General features: G+C 39.4%; 1 protein-coding gene across 3 annotated transcripts in view; it reads right to left on the bottom strand.

The window, feature by feature from the left end:
• Positions 1–217: 217 nt before the first annotated feature.
• Positions 218–21,673, bottom strand: part of LMO3 (LIM domain only 3) — a 62,248-nt gene continuing 40,792 nt past the window's right edge. For all 3 annotated transcript variants that reach the window (XM_054386597.1, XM_054386596.1, XM_054386595.1), the window contains exons 3-4: positions 9,547–9,672; positions 218–599 (exon numbers count right to left, since the gene is read on the bottom strand). In XM_054386597.1, coding sequence (XP_054242572.1) covers positions 494–599; positions 9,547–9,672 — 232 coding nt within the window. In that variant the 3' untranslated portion in view covers positions 218–493. The remainder of the gene's footprint in view (positions 600–9,546; positions 9,673–21,673) is intronic.

The raw sequence follows: 21,673 nt of genomic DNA, 5'->3' as shown, positions 1-21,673 counted from the left end.
AAGTTGAGACACTGATTGTACTAAATGCAACAATACAAAGAAGCAAACAGGAACACAAATGGTAACACAATAAAACTGTATTACATTTGTGCTTCAAATATTACAATACATTATATACAATAGTCCAAAATAAACATCTCATGCCAAATGACACAAAAAGAAATGAAACCCCAACAAACCAAAAAAAAAAAAAAAAAGAACCCCAAACAAAAAAAACCCCAAAACAAAACTAAAACAAACAAACAAAACAACCCCAAGAGCAAGCAAAAAGAATCCAGCTGTATGTACAGTACCTTTTTTAATTAACATTCAACTCTGAACTGGAGCAATTTTCACTAGATACAGATGCAGTCCGCCCTTTTATTTCACGCAACCATTCTGTCTCCCTATATCTATGCTATTCAGTAGGTTCCTGTGCCATTTCTTATATACAGGTTGAGCAGGAAAGATAAAAGAACATAGTGCTTTCTATTCTTAACGGCGTGGCAGCAGATCAGCGAACCTGGGGTGCATAACCTTCTTTCATTAAACCTTCCTCATAGTCTGTCTGGCACAGAATCATGTTGTTCTTCAGGAAAAATTTGTCTCCGACGCAAAATCTGAAATTACAACAATAAAGGGGGGGGGGGGGGGGGGGGCGGGAATGAGTAGTTTTAGGATGAATGATGTGATAGGAGCTTACACATAAAGATTGTGATGTTGAGGGTTTTGTGGTCCTGACTGGGTGGCTCACACCTCTGCACAAACACATGTGCACGGATGTGAGAGCCCAGCAGAGGAATTGCTCAGCTATCCGGATTAATCCTCTGCTTCCTCCCACACAAACCAGTGCATTCCAGAACTTTTGCTTCCCCAGCCAAAGACTTCAAGCCAAAGCCCACCGAAGACTGGGAGTCTTGGATCAGGCCATTAGCATGCAGATTAAATATCCCAGGCTGCTGAGGTGAGTGAAAAGTAGATGTCCTTCTTTTGCACGAATCAGAGAGAAAACGAAGCGATCATGCATTGTAGGAAGGTCATATGAGATATGCTACCTTTGTCTTGTGCAGGCATACTGGGAAGAAATATCCTACTGGATATTTCACTAGGATTTAAACAGTTCTGAGAACTATTTCTAGCATGCACACGACTTTACAGATATTGTGGAGCAAACTAGAGACACACAGGCAAGTATGCAGACAAAGTTTTTTTTTTTTTCTTTTTCCCCTGTAGGAATTGATTATAAATTTAGTTTCTGAGCTAACTACTCTCTCTTGTGGTATCAGCATACCCACCTTGTTATGCTATTAGGTGCATCAAAATGATCTGATTGCTACAAGATGCTACTGAGAGATTTCATTTGATTTTCTCTGCTGAGTAGGAAAATCACGCCACGTTAACGCTGCTGGCTGGCTGGTTTCAAACTTCCAGTGAAGTAGGATTTTCCAACTAAGCAGTATACTTGAATATAAGAAGGCTCTTCACCGACTTCCCCCTCAACCCTTCTCCCCTGACAAAGCCAATCTTCTTGAAGATACTTGGGGAGCAAGTGAATAGGGCTGATGCATAGAAAAAGAGTTTCCCTAGTGACTGCCTTGGCGGGGTTACGTGCCTTTGTTTGCAGTGAACTCTCCAGCTATAAAATATATTGGGAGGCACTGCTCACACTCTTCCAATTAAAATGAGAGAAAGTCACCTAAATGAACCCCTTAGCACTGATGTGAATAAATGAAACCAGTTTCCCAGTTTCCACCAGCTAATTATGGATCTCACTATGTAAAGCATTGTTTAATGTGTAATGGATTGTAATGTCCTTTCTTTTTTTTTTTTTTTGAGGGGGTGGGGGGTATAATTTCCAACCGGTGACATCCCGGACACAATTAGGGTCAGATATAAATGCTCGTGTTGTTTACGGTAGATTTAACAACAGAGCAGCTCTGGGAATAGCTGGATATGTATTTAATTGTAACAATTTAACCTTCAAACAGTGGTGCCTGCTGTAGTTGACCCAGCAAAACTGGGTAAACGACATAGGTTGCCCCTCCTGACCTCTGATAGTGGTCTCTCTTTATCAGACAGTCAATTTCTAATAGTGCTCCAGCAGAAATCTTGGTGAATTGTCGCAGATTAAACTGCGTGTTGCCAGCAGTCCTTTAATGTTTTGTGAAGTTGGAGGCTTAAATGAGTAGCAGTTGGACTGATTTACATTTGTGAAGATTGGAATGCTAGACAAACAGTGAACCCATTTATTTTCCAACTGGGTAGCTTTGGAAATTTATCCTTATGCTAGCTAAATAGGTAGAGGGAAAATAGTGTAATAAAAAAGTGGATTGAAAAGAATTAACTCTGCTCCTAAAGGAAAATTGGTTTGTTTATTTCTGGACTTTTTTTTTTTTCCCCTCTTAGGATTACTGCCTGCTGCTGATGATGACTGAACATGGAGATTACGGAATGATCCCAAAATCTTGAAGATATTTATGGTCAAGACTCTTTTATAGAATTTACAAGTTCCTGCTACCCTTCAGTCCTGGTATATTAGGCTACTAATGACAGAGTAGTAGTTTGAGTAGGGGAGTGGAAATGCAGAATGCTTGAAACAAACAAGTTCTGTCTCAGCTGCTATAGTTTCTGTCTTTTGTATTTTTGCCCAGTGACAGCAATGTGGACAAAATTCTTTTGTTCATTGCACCAGATTAGGTAGAGGAGTCTTAATGAGTGTTAATAAGTGGGTTTTCCCCAAAGAAGCTACATTTAGTGACAAAACAAAAAGTCCTTCTTAGTTGCTTTTAAAGGAACATATGGTTTAGCATGGACTAAAGCAAGTTAGGGAAAGTTAGGTATTGTGACAGCTCAGTCACTGCATTACAGTTAGCCCAACAATTACTGGTGGGGACGGAGCAGGAGATGTCCAGCCAGCAGTGCTCACTGCATCAGAGGCTTATTGCACAGCAGGTTGAGGACCAGGCATCGGTGGGAATCACAACCACCTCTGCTCACCCAGCAGAAAGCACTGACTCTGAACTATGACTGTTACTCAGCTCTGTATTCCCTTTGTGTTCCAGCCTAATGCAAAGTTTAGCAGGCTAATTTATTTAAAATAGTTAGTAAATGAAAACTATGCTCCTGAAGTGCAATTTACTTGCATGGTAGTACTTTCACATGTGACTTCTTGCACAATTTCTTGCCTCAATATCCTGGCTGAAAGATATTTTTTTTTTTTGTTTTTCTCAGCCCTCAGAGATGTGCCATGGTACATGAGGGAGTCAGGATGCCTCTTCCAATACAAAGTGTCAAAGCCTTTTGCTTTTGCTATGTTAATATGTTGTGCCAGAAATGCTCTACCTCTGTCTACATGGCATTTGACAGCTGTATGCATGAGTCACTTTAAACATACACAGATCCACAAACCATTTACCTTCCAAGTGTGCAGCTCTCTTGTGGAGAGGCTGCCAGTGGCCTGTCTAGACATGCTTGGCTGTGTGATAACCTGTGGGGTAAGGGTCTGTCTGCATGGGCTGTGTTTGCACACTGGAGGTGATCCTCTGTGCCTCGGGGGAAGCCTGTTACATGTGATACCTATGGTCCAAATTCTGCAACTGTGTTCATGTTGTGCAAGTTTGATGAACAAAAGACACTGAGGCTTGCAAGTAGCTCCTGGGTATGAAATGTGTGCTCCCAAGTACAATGAGACTAGTCAAGTACAAAAAGGAAACACAACAGAGTCTGCCCATCCACATTTTCAACCTGATTTGACTCTGAAAAGCAGATTCAGCCTATTCTGAAGTCAAATATCTATATCTTGCAATGACTTGACATTGGTTTTGCACACTCCAGGATTAAAGGCTGGCTCAACTTTGAAAGGGTGAATGCAAGCCTAGCCTTACATCCAGCAAGTGCTGTTTCTTTTTTTTTGTTTTTTAATGGAAGTGTCATATGATGTAAATCAGGGCATAGTCTGGGTATGTGTATCAAATGAAGTCAAGAAGCATATTGAGATGCCACTGGGTTAGGAGTATATAATGAGGCAAGACTATTACTCTTCTAGCAGGCAGATAGTAGTCTTCAGCCTTCCCTAAAACCCTCACCCAATTTATTTAATAGGCATGCAAGATGGACAGGAAAAAAATATACAGTAGGCTGCATTAAGGTGCCAGATTAGACTTGCCACAATAAATTGATAATACTACATCTGACACGGCTGCGACATTAGTAGAATGACCATTATAATTAACCTACATCCTAGAACTCCTGTCAGGTTTTACAGTGGCAAGAGGAAGGCCATTTATGATACAAAATGACCTCTGTTATCACCTTGTTTGGAAGGCAAAGGTGTGCCGGGAATAGTCACATGAAGTATAAAACTTCCATTTTGAGGAACAGCTGGTTTATTGTTCAGAACAGGTATTTAAGGTGATCTCACTGCTCTCTGTCATCTTTTCTGATGTACAGGACGTGTGTCAAGGTAGGGAAGACTTCTTAAGAAAGCGAGAGACATATTGCTGTGAACAAAGATGGTTGTGTGTGAAGTGCCTCCCCTGGTAATGGCAGAGCTTTGCTGTTGTAGAAAGAAACAAAATCTGTAAGGATTTCATTGATTTCCTCTAGGAAAAAGAAAGTTAGGTTTACCAGATCTACACCCTTCTCATGCTTTGTGCACTCAGTGATGGAAATTGTCCTCTGCTTTTCCTCCTTTCCTTTTGTTTTTGTTGTTTTTTTGTTTGGTTGGGGTTTTGTTTGGTTGGTGGGTTGGGTTGGGTTGGGTTGGGTTTTTTGTTTGTTTTAGAGCTCCTTTTAGTTTCTGGTATAACTCCAAATGAATGTTAATCTCTATGCATCACTAAGAGAACAAACCCACAGTTCATCAGGCCACACCTATGGTTTATTACTTCTAGGGTTCTGTCAAAAGGTCCATTTATTATCAAACTGGAAAGTGGGAGCTGTGTGCCTGGGCTTGTACATTTTTTCCAGTACAATATAGTATCTATACATACAGAACCCTACTTCAGCTTAAAATGACAAACCTCACCTTGGTGTTGTTTTGCTGTCTTTTCTTAAAGCAGGTATGGAAAGGTGTATTAATTTTTATTCTAAATTTAGAGACACTAAATGGAACTAAGTTTTCAGAATGTATAAAATGACCACTAGTGTCGGTGTTGGAATGAGGATGTCCCTGGCATTACATTCCCTCCCCAGCGACTTGTCAGAGAACAAAGGCAGCCTTGTGTGGGTACTTTCCAGTTAATGCTGGAGGCTAAGTGTTCACAGCGATTTGAATGAGTGTGTAAACGTTTTCAATCCAGTTCCCGTTACAATAAAGGCTGTTTCAGATAGAAGAATAAACCGGTTGATTTGAACACTGCGCTGTGGCAGCTGATGGGGGTTTTAGTATTGAGCCGACTTCAAACGGCAGAGAGAAAACATCGCCTGAGCGTGGAATGAGCTGCTAAAGCAGGCAGCAAGAGAGTGAAAAGAAAGACAGGGAAACTCCGGGAAGTGGGAAAGCCGAAGGCAGGCTGACATCACCACTGCAGTCAAAAGTGTCAAGCAAAGATACAGCTGAGCTCACTCGCAAGATTTTCCACTCCGTTTTGCTAGTCACACACATGCAACCTGACAAAGTGTGAAAGGCAGTGTCTCTTTACAGGTTTGTTTTTCCAGTGGTTTCTGTTTCTTTTTCTTCCTCCCTTCTTCTTTTCTTTATATTTCCTGCAGAAATTAACTCTAATGAGGCTACTGCCAACGTGAGGTGAAATGCTTCTGAGAAGTTTAGTATGTTTACAGAGAAGGAAAGGGAGCACTCAAGCCATTCAGATGACTGTCAGTTTATTCTGCAGGTATTTAGGAGATGGAAAAACCTCAAATTAGGAGTAAGCTGGACAGAGACGTGAAAGATAATGGGCTGCAAAAACCTTTGGGCATGGAGGAGAGCTTAATATTCACAACATTTCTACAGCTTCAAGCATCAAGAAAAGAAAAAATAGGGGAAATACATCAGAAAATGACTGGATGGAACAATTAGATCCTAAAGGTTATGAAGCAGAAAATACAAGACAGTGCCTATTTGATACCAGGGGATTAAGCCTGGTGGCTGAGATCTCTCAGCTCTGTCTATAGTTTGTCTTCCTAGAATACAGAGACAATATGAGACAATGCATTTTTCTTCTCACTTTGAAAACACAGCCTCTAGGAGGCCAATAAAAGGGGTCAGTTACATTACGAGTTAGTTCAGAGTGCTTATTGCCTGAACAGAAGTCCTTGAAATCAAGGAGGTCTAACTACCATCTACACTGAGACTTGAGAAGGATGCTGGTGAAGATATTAAAAAATAAGGCAGCAAACAGTAAAGTTGTACATAAAAGCAAAAAAAATCACTAAATCTTTCCAAAAAACCCTGCAAAATGGACAGGGACTTCTGTCACTGGGCCAAGATCAACTATTTAAAGGGTAGAAATATGGGGGTCATGCAACTGCAAGCCTAAAGAATGGGTTGCTCCAAGAATCAGTGTGATAGGAATCGATGTAATTATTAGTTAGCTTGGAAGGCAGAAGGGACTGGAAGAGGCAGGCAGGCACAGAATTGAAGAAGAAATTTGGTGTTGGCAAAGGCAAAATAATGAAGAAATAGTTTGAGCTCATCATGAACATTTCATATATTCTGTTAGGAAAAAATGGTAGGTGATAACTAAAAATCTGGAATATGGAATCAAAGAGAGGACATTACATACTCTGCAGTAGTATTCCAGATATGTGCTTTTATTGATATAAAGAATGACCCAAAGAATTTAAAGTTCAATGTGGAAAGAGAAAGTTAAGGTGGGGAATAAAATCAACCTTATAGGGCTGCAATAGCTGGTGAGCCTTCCTATCTCTGTTAGTGATTTTTGGATATTGCTGATGTGTTTGTAGATAAAAATATTCTTTTCAGTAAATAAATTCCACATTAGGGGTAGTGAAGCATTTCCATAGATTGTAAGAAAAGAGCAAATCTAAAACCCCCTCAATAATATTATTTTGCACATGAAGGGCCAGCATGGAATAAAGAAAATCAAGCTGCTGCCTTGTAAACTCACTCATACTCTGCTGTTTGCTTTTGGTTAGGTTAACTAGAGGGGGAAAAAAAGAAGTAATCTGAGAAGGGCAACAGAAATTCTTAATGGTATAGTGATTGACAAGATTATTCAGTTAAAAAAATACAAAGATGTATCATAGAAGGTAAAAAACAGCTCCTAAACTGGTGATGGCACAGGCATCTAGCATTTGTGGGGTTTAATTGTTGTACAAGTAGTGAAAACCAAAAGATTTAAAGATATTTCTTAATGAGGAAACGTAGTCAGTGGAATGCTTTGCTGTAGATACCACAGAAGAGCTAGCTATGTTGGAGCATCCATGAAATAGGATTTACTATAAAAAACAACACAATTAATTCTTTGGAATGCCACCATTCCCAAATTGTGAGGAAGAAAGGTACCCTCAGGCAGTCTGGTTTATTAGGCTCTATGAGAGCTATTGCAATATAATCAGGATTAGGGCCACTTTTGAGAATTTCTGAAATTCTTTGAAACTTCTGGAAGTGCTCCCTGTTTTGACTAAATTAACTGTATTTCAGGTAAATATATTCTTTTGTTCCCAGCTTAAGAATCCTCTAAGACTATTTCAACAACCCTTTGCCCGTACTGCATGCAACATAAAAATCAAATGAAGGCTTGGGAATGACAAGGCTGAGAATTATTAAATATCCCAGGAAAGATCTGTTTGAGAAGAATTTAGCAGCAATTTTCCAGGGGAATCAGTGGCCATAGAGCACAGTACACATTTTAGTTGCACAGTGAAATCATACAGTAGTTCACACTTGTAATGGTAAAAGAGGATTATTAACAACGACAACAGCTTTGCTTCTGGTGGGGAGGGGAAGAAAAAGAAAGTTCACTTCCTCAGATCCAAGAGTGCTAACTATGATGAAAATCTTTTGCACTCAGGGTAACAAACACTGTCTGTTTTGCTTAACTGATGAAGATTAGCTGACTTCTTACATTAAAGAAGTTTGTCTTGTATGGGCTGAAGTGACAAGACAATAACTAAGTGCTAATTGTGCATAACCAACACTAAAGATATGCAGCCCCATTATGGCACGTAATAAATGAAGCGAACAACAGGAATGTATTGGGCACCTTAATGATGATACTAGAACAGTGGGTTGAAAAAAAAATAGGGACACGAAGGGTTTAAGAAAGGAAACCTAGGAGTGTGCATGTGTCTTATTTAAGTACTATGGAAGGTTCTGCCTGCCTTACAATACAGCCTCCTAGTTCTGTGGGAAGACAAAATTGATACAGGACTTTAAATAGCATTAGAACCTATAATTACTTTGCATTATCATATAGTTTAAGCACTGGTTATTACTTGCCTGGTATTTTAATTTCCCATGCAACATGATGAAAAAGGTCAATTTGGCTTTTTTTTTTTTTCCTTTCTTTAAAGAGTGTAATTGTAGCATGCTACACTTATCAGCAGCTGTACATTTTATGGTTCTTTAGGGATGTTTGATTTTTAAATTACTACAGTGTTCCAAAAAAACACACTGTAGGACAAGGTGAGTTAGCAAAGCTTATTCAGAGCTGTATCTAACTTTGTTCTGGTAGACTATAATCTTCCTACTTTTTTGTTACTGTCCTAGAAACATATATCTCCTGTCTCTTCCCACCTGAAAATGAAAAATAAAAATATGAATGCTATAAAACTCTAAACTGAATCGTGTAATAACTGGAAAATAACTGAAAATAATAGTTAGATTAAGGAGTGGACATAATTGGTGTTCTAATTTCCTAGACCTCATAGAAGTCACTGGCAAAGATGCTAGCAGCTCTCTAAAGAGTCATGAATGGAGCTCTTGGTGAAACCTCTGCCAGGATCTGGCCACCAGTCTGCATGTGGTTTCTACCCTCATAACTGTATTCACCTCTGAAAAATTCAGTTGCTGCAGATTTGGCACTCATTCTGCAGTTGCACCATATGGGTGATGCTTCAGAATGAAGCATCAGGTTTGGATCCTCAGGATTTTTCTAACCTGCACTTGGGATATGGAAATGAAAATACAGTGTAAGAAGTCCAGTGCTGCTACAGAGAAAATGGTGGGAACAACATCTTTTCAATTTAAATGATTACAGTTCTAGCAACAGGAAGAAACAACATGTACTTTAAAAGAAATACATGTGATAAAAGTGAAGAATTAAAATTAAATCAGTGTAATGGCACTGTTTATGCTCTGCTGCAGAAAAGGATCTCAAAGTCCTTTATAAATATGAAATAATTAAACTTGACAGACAACCTTTTGGTGGAGAGGAAGCAAAATGATTCTTTTTTTATTCATATGGGATTTGAGGCACAAAAAAGTTTTCTGCCCAAGGTCATACAAGATGTTCTGTGTCAGTCCCAGGAAAAGTATTCAAGTCTTAATCCCAGTCTTGGGTTTCCACTACAGATAGATGCTTCCTCTTTGCTTAAATGTATGCCTGTACCAGTGCCGAAACAGCACTTAGCTCGTGGAACAGACCCAGGAAATTCTCTTACCTTTGATTACAAAGTTGACATGCAAAACAGTCCAGGTGATAAACATTGTCCTTTGCTCTCATCACCATCTCAAAAGCAGGTATGAGTTTACTGCAGGCAGCACAGTTTCCTGTAACACCAAATAACCTGGAGATACAGAAAGAAATAAATTCCTGGAGATGCTGAACTGAAAAGAAAACCACACTTTTATCTTCTTTCTTTTCTTTTTTCCTTTTTTTCCCCCTTCAGCAGTGCTTGTCTAGCTTTTCTTTTTTATTTTATTTTTTTTCTTCAGCAGTAGTTATCTAGCTTTTTTTTTTTTTTTTTTTTTTTTTTTTTTCCTTTTCCTTCAGCAGTGGTTGTCTAGCCTTTGGTTGACTCCCTAGCATGCCTGCCTTTGGAGAGGCTGGTCTTTGGTGGTATAAAGTCTGCCCAATTTACAATACAAAGGCATAATCCTTTTTTGCCAGAGAGAGCTTTATGAAGCTGTGACAGACTAATATTGCACCTATTGTGATGGGGTTTTTTTGTTGTTTTATTTTTTTTCCTTGCAGGTTACAGTGACCTTTCTTGATAAAAGAAACACCTTGTTAAACTAAACAAAGCAATAGTAAACGCATTAGGGATGTTACATAACCGTGCAGCCAGAGGTCAAGCTGTTTGCATACGTGGGAAGAGTCTTCTGCTTGGATCCTGCCATACAGACAAGAGCCACATAACCTTGGCTTGTGCTGCTATTTAGTGTTAAAACACACTTCAGCTAGGAAAGAAATAACACTTGAAAAAAGGCAATATTCTTTGCATTTTTGACATCCAGTGCTAAAAGCTTTACCACTGTTATTAAAAGAACATTTTTATGAGCGAGTCATTTAAATCGTCAGAAAGCATTAGCGGTTCATGCACCTTACAACCCTATACCATAGTTATTGCTATGATTATGTTATTCAGGTAGCACATTAAAGTAAATGAGGCTGTAAACTATATATAGTCGGGAACAGAAGTGTGAAATACTGTAAGAACAATATGAAATGCTGGGGTTTTGCCAGACAGCTATATAAAAGATTATTATATATATATATATATAAATAAATATATATTATAAAGATATAAAAAAATTAATTATATATATAATTTTTATATAAATATTATATAGTATAAATATATATTTATAATCTATATAAAATTAATTATATGAAATATATATAAAAAGTGTTATAATATAAAATATATATAATAATATAATATTTCTTACATAAATATATTCATAACATAGCAATATATGCAATGTATATAACAAAATATTTCTAATATAAATATATTCATAATACATAACAATATATAAACTATATATAATAAAATAATATTTATTGTATAAATATATTCACAATATATAACAATATATAAAATAATATATATAAAGATGTATTTCTAATGTAAATATATTCATAATACATAAGAATGTATAAAATAATATATAATGAAATAATATTTCTAATATAAATATGTGCATAATATATATAATAATATATATTACTATACATAATAATACATAATAATATATAATAAAATAATATTTATATAAGAAATATATAAATATACATAAATATAAATTTATATTATAAATATATATAATGTCTTATATTATATACATAAAATAAAATAGTATTTCTAAGATATATAATATATATTATCATATATAGATAAAATAAAATTTATTTATATAAATAGATTTATATTTATATATAAATATTTATATATTTATATAAATATATTAATTTATATATATATAAATTATCTTTGTTAAACATTTTTCAAAGCTTCTCAAGTGGGTGTAATACCAAAAAAAAAAAAAAATCAAACATACATATGCATCCTTTTGTTGCACAGAAGGATTATAATGAATAAGAAAGAAGAAAAACTCAACCACGTTAGTTCTACATGGCAGCAATCTTTGAAACGAAGTTTATTTAAACTACTTAATAGTTGTGATGGATTATTAGAAGTCCTGCTCCGCTTGTGCATAGCAGTTAATGCTGTTTTTAACTATGAGGCACACTAGATGAAAACGCCACATCTGCCAGTTTTCCTTTTTCCCTCAACATCAGGCTGACAGCAGAAAAATATAATGGCTCTCAAGGGAAGCACCAAATTAAAAGCAGTTCTAAACTAATGAATTCAAAGGTGCTCTGTAGAAAACTCAGTTTGGTAACATAAAAATGAAACTAGCATTTTTTTTTACCGTAACATCTTTCCATTTCACTGTATTTCATGGGTTGCCAACAAGCCTACTTCATTTCAAATCCTTTTACCTTCTGCTTTTACTTAAGGCATGGTGCCTGTTTGTTTTTGAAGCTGTAACTCTTTTTCTCCTGTTTGATATGCTGGTTATTGTGATCTCAGGGAGAAGCACTAGGACAAGGCCATCCTCATCAGCTCATATTAGAATGACTCAAGTTGACTTCAGTTAAATCTGATTACTAAAATTATAGATTACTTACAGAGACTCATAGAATTACAGAGTCACAGAATGGGAGGGGGTGGAAAGGACCTCTGGAGATCAAGTCCAACCCCCCTGCCAAAACATGATCCCCTAGGGCAGGTCACTCAAGATCACATCCAGATTGGTCCTGAAAGTCTCTAGAGGTGGAGAGCCTACAGTCTCTCCGGGCAGCCTGTTCTAGTGTTCTGTCACCCTTACAATAAAAAAGTTTCTCCTCATGTCGAGGTGGAACTTCCTGTGCTCCAGTTTGTGTCCATTGCCCCACGTCCTTTCACAGAGCACCATTGGAAAGAGACCAGCACTTTCATCTTGACACCCACCTTTCAGATATCTGTATATATTCATATGATCCCCTCTCAGTCTTCTCTTCTTCAGACTAAACAGCTCCAGGTCTCTTAGCTTTTCCTCATAAGACAGATGTTCCAGTCCCTTAAATATCCTTGTAGTGCTCTGTTGGACTCTCTCAAGTGCATCCCTGTCCCTCTTGAACTGGGAGGCCCAGACTGGACACCATACTCCAGATGTGGCCTCACAAAGGCAGAGCAGATGTGGAGGAGAACCTGTCTTGACCTGATGGACACATTCTTCTTAATACACCCCAGGATCCCATTGGACTTCTTGGCCACAAGGGCACATTGATGTCCCATGGAGAACTTATTGTCCACCAGGACTTCAGGGTCCTTCTCCACGGAGCTGCTTTCCAGCAGGTCAACCCCTAATCTGTAGTGGTGCATGGTGCTGTTCCTCCCCAGGAGCAGGACTCTAAACTTATCCTTGTTGAACTTCATTATGTTCCCCTATGCCCAGCTCTCCAGTCTGTCCAGCTCTTACTTAACATTGTTGTACCTATTCCCACTGTCAAATACTCTCTTTCAGTTCTGTGCCCATCATGCATGGATTTTGCCAAGGTTATCTAAATCTCACTCAGAATTTCATCCCTCACCTGTGAGAAGGACCTAAGACTTAGCTGCCTTCTGCAGTCATTGGGTGGCTTTACATGAGAAAAGCTTATAGCCACAGGTAAAAGTGCCAGCTCTGTTTACCTTCACAGCTCCCCTGATGATGATGGCAGTTAGCTGTATGAGGAAAGCAGATCAGGCTGCAAAAGGTGCTAGGTAAGGACTACAGGTACGTAGTACTGCTATTTATACATTTACAGTAGAAGTCAGACCTTAAGCAACTACAACAGATTTAGACACAAGCATAAGAATGGTCCCACTGCCTTCAAGCTCTGCGTGGAGGGAACAGACAGCACCTCAGTGCTTAGACAGAGTAGGTGCAACAACTGAATACTTGAGCTGCAGCTCAAGGCCCTTGCTGGAGAGGCTGCTAGGTGCTAGGAGAGGCTGTGTCACCTTCCCCAACCGTGTCCTCTTTGCAGGGATGTGTCTGTGTGCATGAGAAAGTGTAAATCCCTTCTGGCTAGCACTGCCTCCTGCGTGTTGCTGAGCGGTGAAAGAATTTGGGATTGTCATTCAGCAGCATGGAGGATGGAGATTTACTGCACTAGAGTCCACTCTGTGTGGATTTCTACAGTCCTAAAATGAGAGAGCCCCCAGGAAGCTGCTTCAGCTTAGCACCAGATGCATTCAAATTTTTCAATTATGTAAAAAGGGAAGGAGGCCTTCCTTACAGTGAGTTCTTCCCCACCACACACAAAACAAACATGTGAGATTTATATGAGCTATTGTTAATTTTGGATAAAGCTGTTTATATGAAGAACATAGTTTTCTCCCATTAATAATAATAATAAAACCCCCACAATGCCATTTTGAAATTCTGGACATAGTTTCCCCCAATTTCAATTGCTCTCGCTCCCTGAGCATTTATCAGCTACCTGATTAGAATTTGTTTCCACACAAACCATTGATCATCAGCCTATTACTAGGCAAATGACAGTTAATTACCCACTACATTAACCACTGGGACCTGAGACCTGCTTCTGCTGCCATCAGTCAACATGATAAATGTGGCAAGTTCAGTAATGCATGGCCAGCCCTAAGCTGCCTGCTATAGTGTGAACAACCCTCAATCTCACTTCCAGGCCCAGGAAAATCTATGGCAATCTGCATAATTACAAGCTCTGGGTTAATAACAGACAAATGATTTGTTGCATCTAAACAAAGTCCTTGGAATGGGCCTGGTCTCCTGTGGCTGCCCAGGCTGCTGTTGTGGCACCAGTGTGCTTCCTGCTACAACATGCACAAAACAGATCTCCAACGCTGTATCCTTCCAATTTGTTGCCCTCCAATTTATGGATTCTGCATATGTGATTTTTAATCATTAAAGAACTCTTGAAGCAATATTATCTTAATTATTCTCTGCTGTAACCAGGGAATTAGGCTTCAGATAAAATTTTCTTCTTCTGTGCACTTTCCCTGCCTCGCTGGAAGCTCCATCAGTTTTCATCTACACCTGGACTCTGAAATTCTAATGATGAATTATTGCCCCTTTTCCTAAGAGGGCGAACCTTACAAGGGAACGTTTTACTGAACTGTCAGCTCACAGACTGAGTGCGGAGATGCGGAAATCTGATCTAATTTACTGCAAAACGATGCATTTGTTAGACTTTCTCCTCAGTTCTGCCCAAGGATCAAGAGATCAGTCAAGAGCCACCTTCATGTAGTCTTTTGCACAGCAGTATGTGCACTCAGCTGTGTGTTTTTCCCCTTCCCTTCAAACCTGTTACGCAAACAAGTTTCTAAAGCGTACGAATTTTAGTACTGGAGAGAAGGAAGAGATTCTCAACAGGCTCTTAGTTGAAGCTGATGCACCAAGCTATGGTCTCTTGCTTTGTCTATTTTACGACAAAAATGGCAAAGATTTCCTATCTACTAATACTCACAAATACCTGGTATTATTCTGTGCTTTACCATTTTCTCTGTCGTAAGAGGATGCCCAGGGAGGTGGTTGGGGCCCCATCCCTGGAGATGTTCAACAGGTCTCTGGGCAGCTTGATCTAGCTGAGGATGTCCTTGCTTACTGCAGAGGGGGTTGGACTAGAGGACCTTTGGAGGTCCCTTCCAACCCAGACTGTTCTATGATTCTATGTTTAAACTCACTAACATCTGCTTACAGGTAGTTAGACTATGCCCTAGCTATCTCAGCAGGTTGGAATACTAATCCTTACTGATTTCACCTAGGAAGAAAGGATGAGAAAAATCTAAAAGCACCAGCACAGATCTCCTCTTGCTAATCTGAAATAACACCTGAAGTTTTATATTTATGCCATATATACCACAACAGATTAGAGCAATTTGCCCCTGCAAAAGCTTTCATTCTTAATGGATTTGACCAGTAGAGAACATCCTGCACAGAGCTAAAAAATGAAAGACGTGCAGAAGCCTTTCTACAAACAAACCTAAACCTGACATTTTGAGCAGCAAAACGTGTGATTAAGAGCCAGGCTATTGATTCTACTTTAGTAGGTTTACTAAACAGAAACCTGAAGGTTAAGTACTGAGAGATGAGAAAGGAGGGAAATGTTGGGACAGGAAAGACAAGAAGAAGAGGAAAGGAAGAATGGACAGATACACAAAAGAGACAAGAATGTCACTGAACTACACTACGCACAGGAGGCATGTGCTTTCTAGAGAAACAAAATTTAACCACACCAACACCAATTTCCATCCACTCCTACAGATTTTGGGCAATGCCCTGAGTAAGGCAGGGGAACCTGGTTCTCATCATTACCTTTGAAATGTCCCATCACACGACTGCTGCACCATTAGGCAGAACTGCATGCACTGAGATGAAACTCCCTATGATTTGGGTCATAATTCCCTGTCAAATTACACGGGACTTTCAGAAGATTCAGCATCTAATGTTGTTGGTTACAGCTTTCTCTTTTTTGCTATTCGTGTTTGACAACTGTCCGCTGTAAGATCCATTGATTTGCTACCAACAGCACTCTTCTGCCTTCTTCAATTTTATACTAAAATGGTGCATGATTTGGATAAGAACTCTGGGTTTCCAGTAGGAGCACAAAATGTCTGTTTGCACAGTGGAAAAATCAAGGAGAAAACACATCTTGAGAATCAGGAATGGCAAAGCAGACATTAAATGGAATTTCTCCTGTGATGCAGTAATTATGGATAGTTTCACATGGCTTCAAATTATTTTTTCTCTTTATTCTCACTACTGGGTTAACTAGGTTCATCAGGGAAAAAAATAGAGATATGGGAGCTGAGTTCTAAACCTGCCTCTGCCACTAACTGAGTAGGTGACCCTGGCAACTCACTTAATTTTGGTCTCAATTTATTTGTTACAAAGAGGTGAGACCTAATCTTCACGTTGTAATATCACTGATAGATATTGTTCCTACCAAAAAAATAAAAAAAAAAAACACCAAAATTGAAATGCTACTTCCAAACCTCTGTTCTACACAGCACATGAGGGATCAAAATAATGCACACACACTGTTTTAAATCTGATCAGACATTTACTGAAATAGACAATCAGATTTTTTTTCTTTTCTTTTCTTGTTTTTAATATTTTATTTTCTCCTAGTAGGTTTGTGTGTTATTCAAGCTGCATGAACTGAAAGGCAGAATTTGGCCCTTAGCAAATATTTCAGACAGCACTAGATGCTATTTGGAGAAGCAGAACAACCACATAAAAGACTCTAGATTACAGAGCGCATTGAAAATCATAGTTTTAAAGAATATGCAATTTTTCCATGCTGAGTATTACTTACAGTATTAGATGGAGATTTCTTAGATGTTTCAAAGTGATTTAGGGACACAAGTACTACTGGATTTAAATAGTCTACGTTCTCTTACTTCCCACAAGATATTTTTTTGAAAATCCTCCCTGTCAAATCATAGAGAAAGGAAGTGGGTAAATTTGTCCCACATACATTTTTATGAATGCCTGGAAAACTTCTTTCACTCCCACCCATCCTCTGTTCCCTGGAACAGCTTTCTAAAATGCTCACTGAAAATGAAACATGCTTCCAGCTAAGGGGAGAGGAGAAGCTGCCCCACTTTGCCTACTGAAGTTAAGCCGTGCAAGCGCAGGGGAAATGAGAGTAGAGAGTTTCCCATTCACCCTGCTCATCCACACACCTGGATGCACTCACCTGTGGCCAGTAAAAGACTTCTGGTGGCTCTGCTTGAACTAATGTTGGCTCAGCAATCAGCAGGGGCCAGTAAAACAAAGTCTTCTCAGAAAGAAAAGGGGGGAAACAATCTGGATGCAGGAGAAAATGGCCACTTGTGAAACAGTTCTACCCTCTCGCCTGTATCCTCCTTGCTGCTTACACATCCTAAGTCCCTCTCCTTTAAAATCTTCTCTTGAAGAAACTGGGATGTCAAAAGAGGAGAACACTGTGAAGCTGCAAACCAGGATGCTCAAGGGATTGAAACACTGAGCCTTCAGCTAGATTTCAGCATTTCCCAGCTGCAAGTTAGGTGGTCAGATTTCCACAAGAGTTCAGCTCTCTGAGTACTGAGATATTTTAGAAAATGTAAAATCACAAGTGTCATAACATGGGAGCAGTTAGGTAAAATGGCTTAGATGCCCATCCAAATTAGCTTGAAACTCTGTTCCTGATTCTAGATATTGAAAAAAAAAAAAAAGAAAATAAAAAGGAAAGTCAAACAGAACAGTTCAGCTAGTTTAAGCACACTAAGGAAGGCATCCAAACACAACTGCTGAAGTGTGCTTAAACGTCTACCAAACTCAAAGGCTGGTTTGATGTTTGCCTTGTTTGGTAATGCTGTGAAAAGAGGGTTAGTTTTGCCAGACTAGAGCACAGAAACCTTTTCACCTCAGTACTATTCATCTGATTTTAAAAGCAAACTCAGACATTGAAGCATTAACTTGACATTGGAAGTATGCTGCTATTCCTAATGCTGTTGGTAAGGATACCCAGTGAGTGGCACTTGGGAAAGGCAGCTCCACGGCGCTGAGGGTGAGCTGCAGCACATCTCTAGGGCCTCTGCTGCTGAAACTTTAAGTCAGTAGCTGTATTGCAGGCAGATGGAAGAGTGAGGTTTGAGCGTGGCTGTAGCCTCGCAGCACACACACCACTTGTCTGAGTGTGTTTGGCTTTCATGTTCAGCTGACCTGGGTATGTGGCTTCTGCCATCTGGCTGTGTGTGGTGTTTTGCACTGGTGTACCTGCAGCATGACCCACACACTTAAGGCAGGAGGTGCAAACTGTATGCAACTGTTGTAGAAGACAATAATTGTGTGTCTTTTTGCACCCAGGGTTTGGGTACTGCCCTCATCACTGGGGATCATAATTGAAAGTAGCTGAGCTGTTCCACTCAGCTCAGACTTCCAGTTTGTTTCGTTTGTGTGGACCAAGCTATTTGCCAAGCTGTGTTGCCTGCCTGCTAAAGTTCATGTAACTGAGCCTTTTTTTTTTTTTTTTTTACTGTGCAGACTGCATGAAAGAATTCTTTATGTAAAGTTAACATGGATGAATTCCATTTTCAAACACCTCCAAACCAGACATTAAAAAAAATAAATAAATACAGGTTTACTTCTATATCCTACTCTAATTAGGTTATTTGTGTTCTGTGAAACAATCTAAGCTTTCATTTCAAGTAAGTATTACCAGCCTTAATTTTGGCTTGAAAAATTTGAAGCATGACCAGACATCATGGTTGTAATACCACTTTTGTAAATCCATAGCTCTGGGAGGTGGGGATTTTGTTGTTTGGTCAATGGAGTGTTAACTCTGAACCTTAAATCACAGAACTTTAAAAAAATCCTTGTTCATCACAGGAGCAAATATAACTACATCATTAATGTCATAGTCTAGTGCCCTGTCCCTTCAGTCATGCAGTCAGATCATCAAACTTCTAGTTTAGAGCTAAAATGGAATTTTAAGGAGTATTCTGTCCTAATTTACTATCTGCTTTTAATCAAGTTACAATTTTGTTTCATTTCAGATTTTCTCTAACCACGCTGATTGACTCAGATGAAATGCATGGATGATTGTGCACCGTGCACAATGATCTATGTCCAATACTGTGGAAATAAATCCAAGTTAAAAATGACCTCCCAGTGCACTCAGGGCTCTGCTTTGCACTACCACTCATGCATCGTGACATCCTTAAACTTCTACCAGTAAAGTCAACATCAATATAACATCCATTTCTACAAAGCAACCATATAAACTTCATCTTTCTACACATGCTTTACTTTAAATCATGCATATAAATCCATCTACACGCACAAGCTGAATCTAAAAATTTGCAGATATTCAGCTGACGTGTTTCCATTGTCAAACTCAAGAAACTTAACCCCAAATTTATGTCCCAACTCAAAGAAAAATGCAATATACCAAGCTGGTTCCCAGCTTGGGGGTAGGGCTAACTGGCACAGCAGAGTGATACGGTTCAGGGTCAGCAAAGTGCTGTAGCTATGTCTGTGTAGCACTCCACTGGGGCTAATTAGGTTCATGTCCCAGCAAACTAGATGCTTGCATTGCCACTTGGATGCATCTACACAGTTTCTGAAGCTGGAAGCTAGTTTAGGGCTCTGTGCCACATGCTGTGCGATATGGAGATCACTCAAGGCTGTGCCAAAACATTGCTGAGCTCCATTTGCCACTCGCTTCCCTTTCTCTTTACTTGAAGGAGTGGTGTCAAAGATGGTTCAGTGATAATTTGACAAGATTTCCAGGAACAGGTTGGAGGTGAGGGACCTTCAGGGAAGACCTTCACTACAGTGCCTACATAAGAGTCATGGTCACCTGCTGCCTGGATGCTACTCTGCACAGGAGCCAACTGTCCTCGTGGTAACACCAAGCAACTGATGTCAAGAAGCGCAGATGACCTGCAGTGCCTTCTAGGAGGGAACCAGTGCCACCTGCAACATGGATGTGGGGTGTTTGTCACTTGCCCTACAAATGCACATAGCTCCACATTGCTGCAGAGGAAGCAGAACCCAACAGAGATTCTTCTAAAAAACACTCAGATTTATCCACCTCCCTCAAAAGATCTAATCAGGGAAGGAGGGATCTAGGAAGAAAAGGATCTAAATGAACCAAAAGACCCCTGATGAACAGTGGCCAAGCTCTCAACAACTCTATTGTTTCTCCAGTGATTACAAAGAAAAGGTCTAAGTGTTGCATCTGGAGTTTGCCCCTGGAGACAGCAGAAGGGAAGGAAATTAAGGTACAAATATATAATTAGCTGCCTAATGTGAGGGACATAAAACACAGACATTTTTCATTTTGCCCAGAGGTGACTGAGAATGTAGAACCTCTGGGTAAGAAATCAATGCACAGACTGTCAGGTAAATACATATTGAAATAGAAGTGGGGGGTAAGTTAATAGTTCTATGAGGTCATATAATAAAGTCTATAGTTCTTTCATCAGCGCTGTGAACAATGCAGTTACTGTGTTTCTGCCCTGGTGTAATAGCAAAGACGGTTGCTAGACTCTGAAAATAAATTATGCCTCGCTTTATTAAATGGTAAACAGCTGTTCCAGCCACAATACAGCACATGCTAATTGAAGAATGCCTTAAGCAGTCCTATAATAAAAGGCTTTTAAGAGTTGGAGAGGAAAAAAAGGCCAGCATTATGACAGACTTACTATCATAGGTTGCCTTAGTTAAAATGGAACACACGGGTCATTCAAGGTGAGAAGTATATTCTGGGAGAAGATCTACAGTAATGAACATTTAAGAATCATTAGCAGGCTCTTTCATGCCATGATGCTGTAGGCAAAGACGTGCTTCAGTAGAAAGTACAGCCACAAGGTTCTCATCGTGTTTCCACATCTTGTTTGGCTGGGAGATATGTATCCGTGAATACAACAAACGGGTGGGAAGAATTTCTTTTTCTGAGGTGGTGATCCCCTGCCCAGAAACCTCACTATTCGTGGGAATCACCCTGGAGATTTTTGTGAGAGAATGAGAGTTATGATGTGAGCTGTAAAAGAGCGTACATGTAACAGAGAGAAGATGATACATGTGGCATTGTGAACCCTGAACAGGCAGTTTCCCAAGCAGGTGCATCACTGTACCTCTGCAGAGCATTGGACCCTCATGCCAGTCTGGTTCTGTCGAGCTGCAGAGGTGTGCTGTGCCCAGCAGTTATCAAAGGGACTACTATTAGGAATGCTGAGGTACAGTCATATTTTTTACATTAAGAGGTTCATGGTGAAAGTCAGTAGTGAGTGTGAGTCAATGTTTAGAGCAGGGCAAAGAAGTCTCCATCCCTGTGCTACCTTGCTAAGTGGCCTGGTGCAAATATCTCCCCTTTGCATCTCAGCGTTCCCATCTTTACTTTGCATTAAAAGGACAACAGGAAGCCTGGTGTGCAGAAGTCCCTTAAGAGCCCTGGATGATAGCTACGAAGAAAAAAATCTAAGCATTTGTTGTAGTTACTCACTGACAAGAGCGTTTGCCCAAGAAGAGCATCCAGGTACATGGTACTCAGACTACCAGACACTTGCTTTCTGGAAATTTGCTCACAGAGCTAAACTAGATGTGCATGTCCATGCATGCGTGTAAGCAAGTGTGTAAAACAAAATTGGCAGAATAGTTCCACAAGATGGAATAAAAAGAGTAACTTTCCCCCCAGCCCCCACTATACAACACAACAATTTCTTTTTCTGTCTAGGGAATTTCTCCTTTCTAAAAACCATTGTAAGATGAGTGCTGCACAGTGAATAAGAAGGCTGA

This window comes from Indicator indicator, chromosome 14 (assembly GCF_027791375.1).
Source record: "Indicator indicator isolate 239-I01 chromosome 14, UM_Iind_1.1, whole genome shotgun sequence".
In the NCBI taxonomy this organism is placed as follows: Eukaryota; Metazoa; Chordata; class Aves; order Piciformes; family Indicatoridae; genus Indicator; species Indicator indicator.
This window is presented reverse-complemented; position numbering and strand designations above follow the sequence as displayed.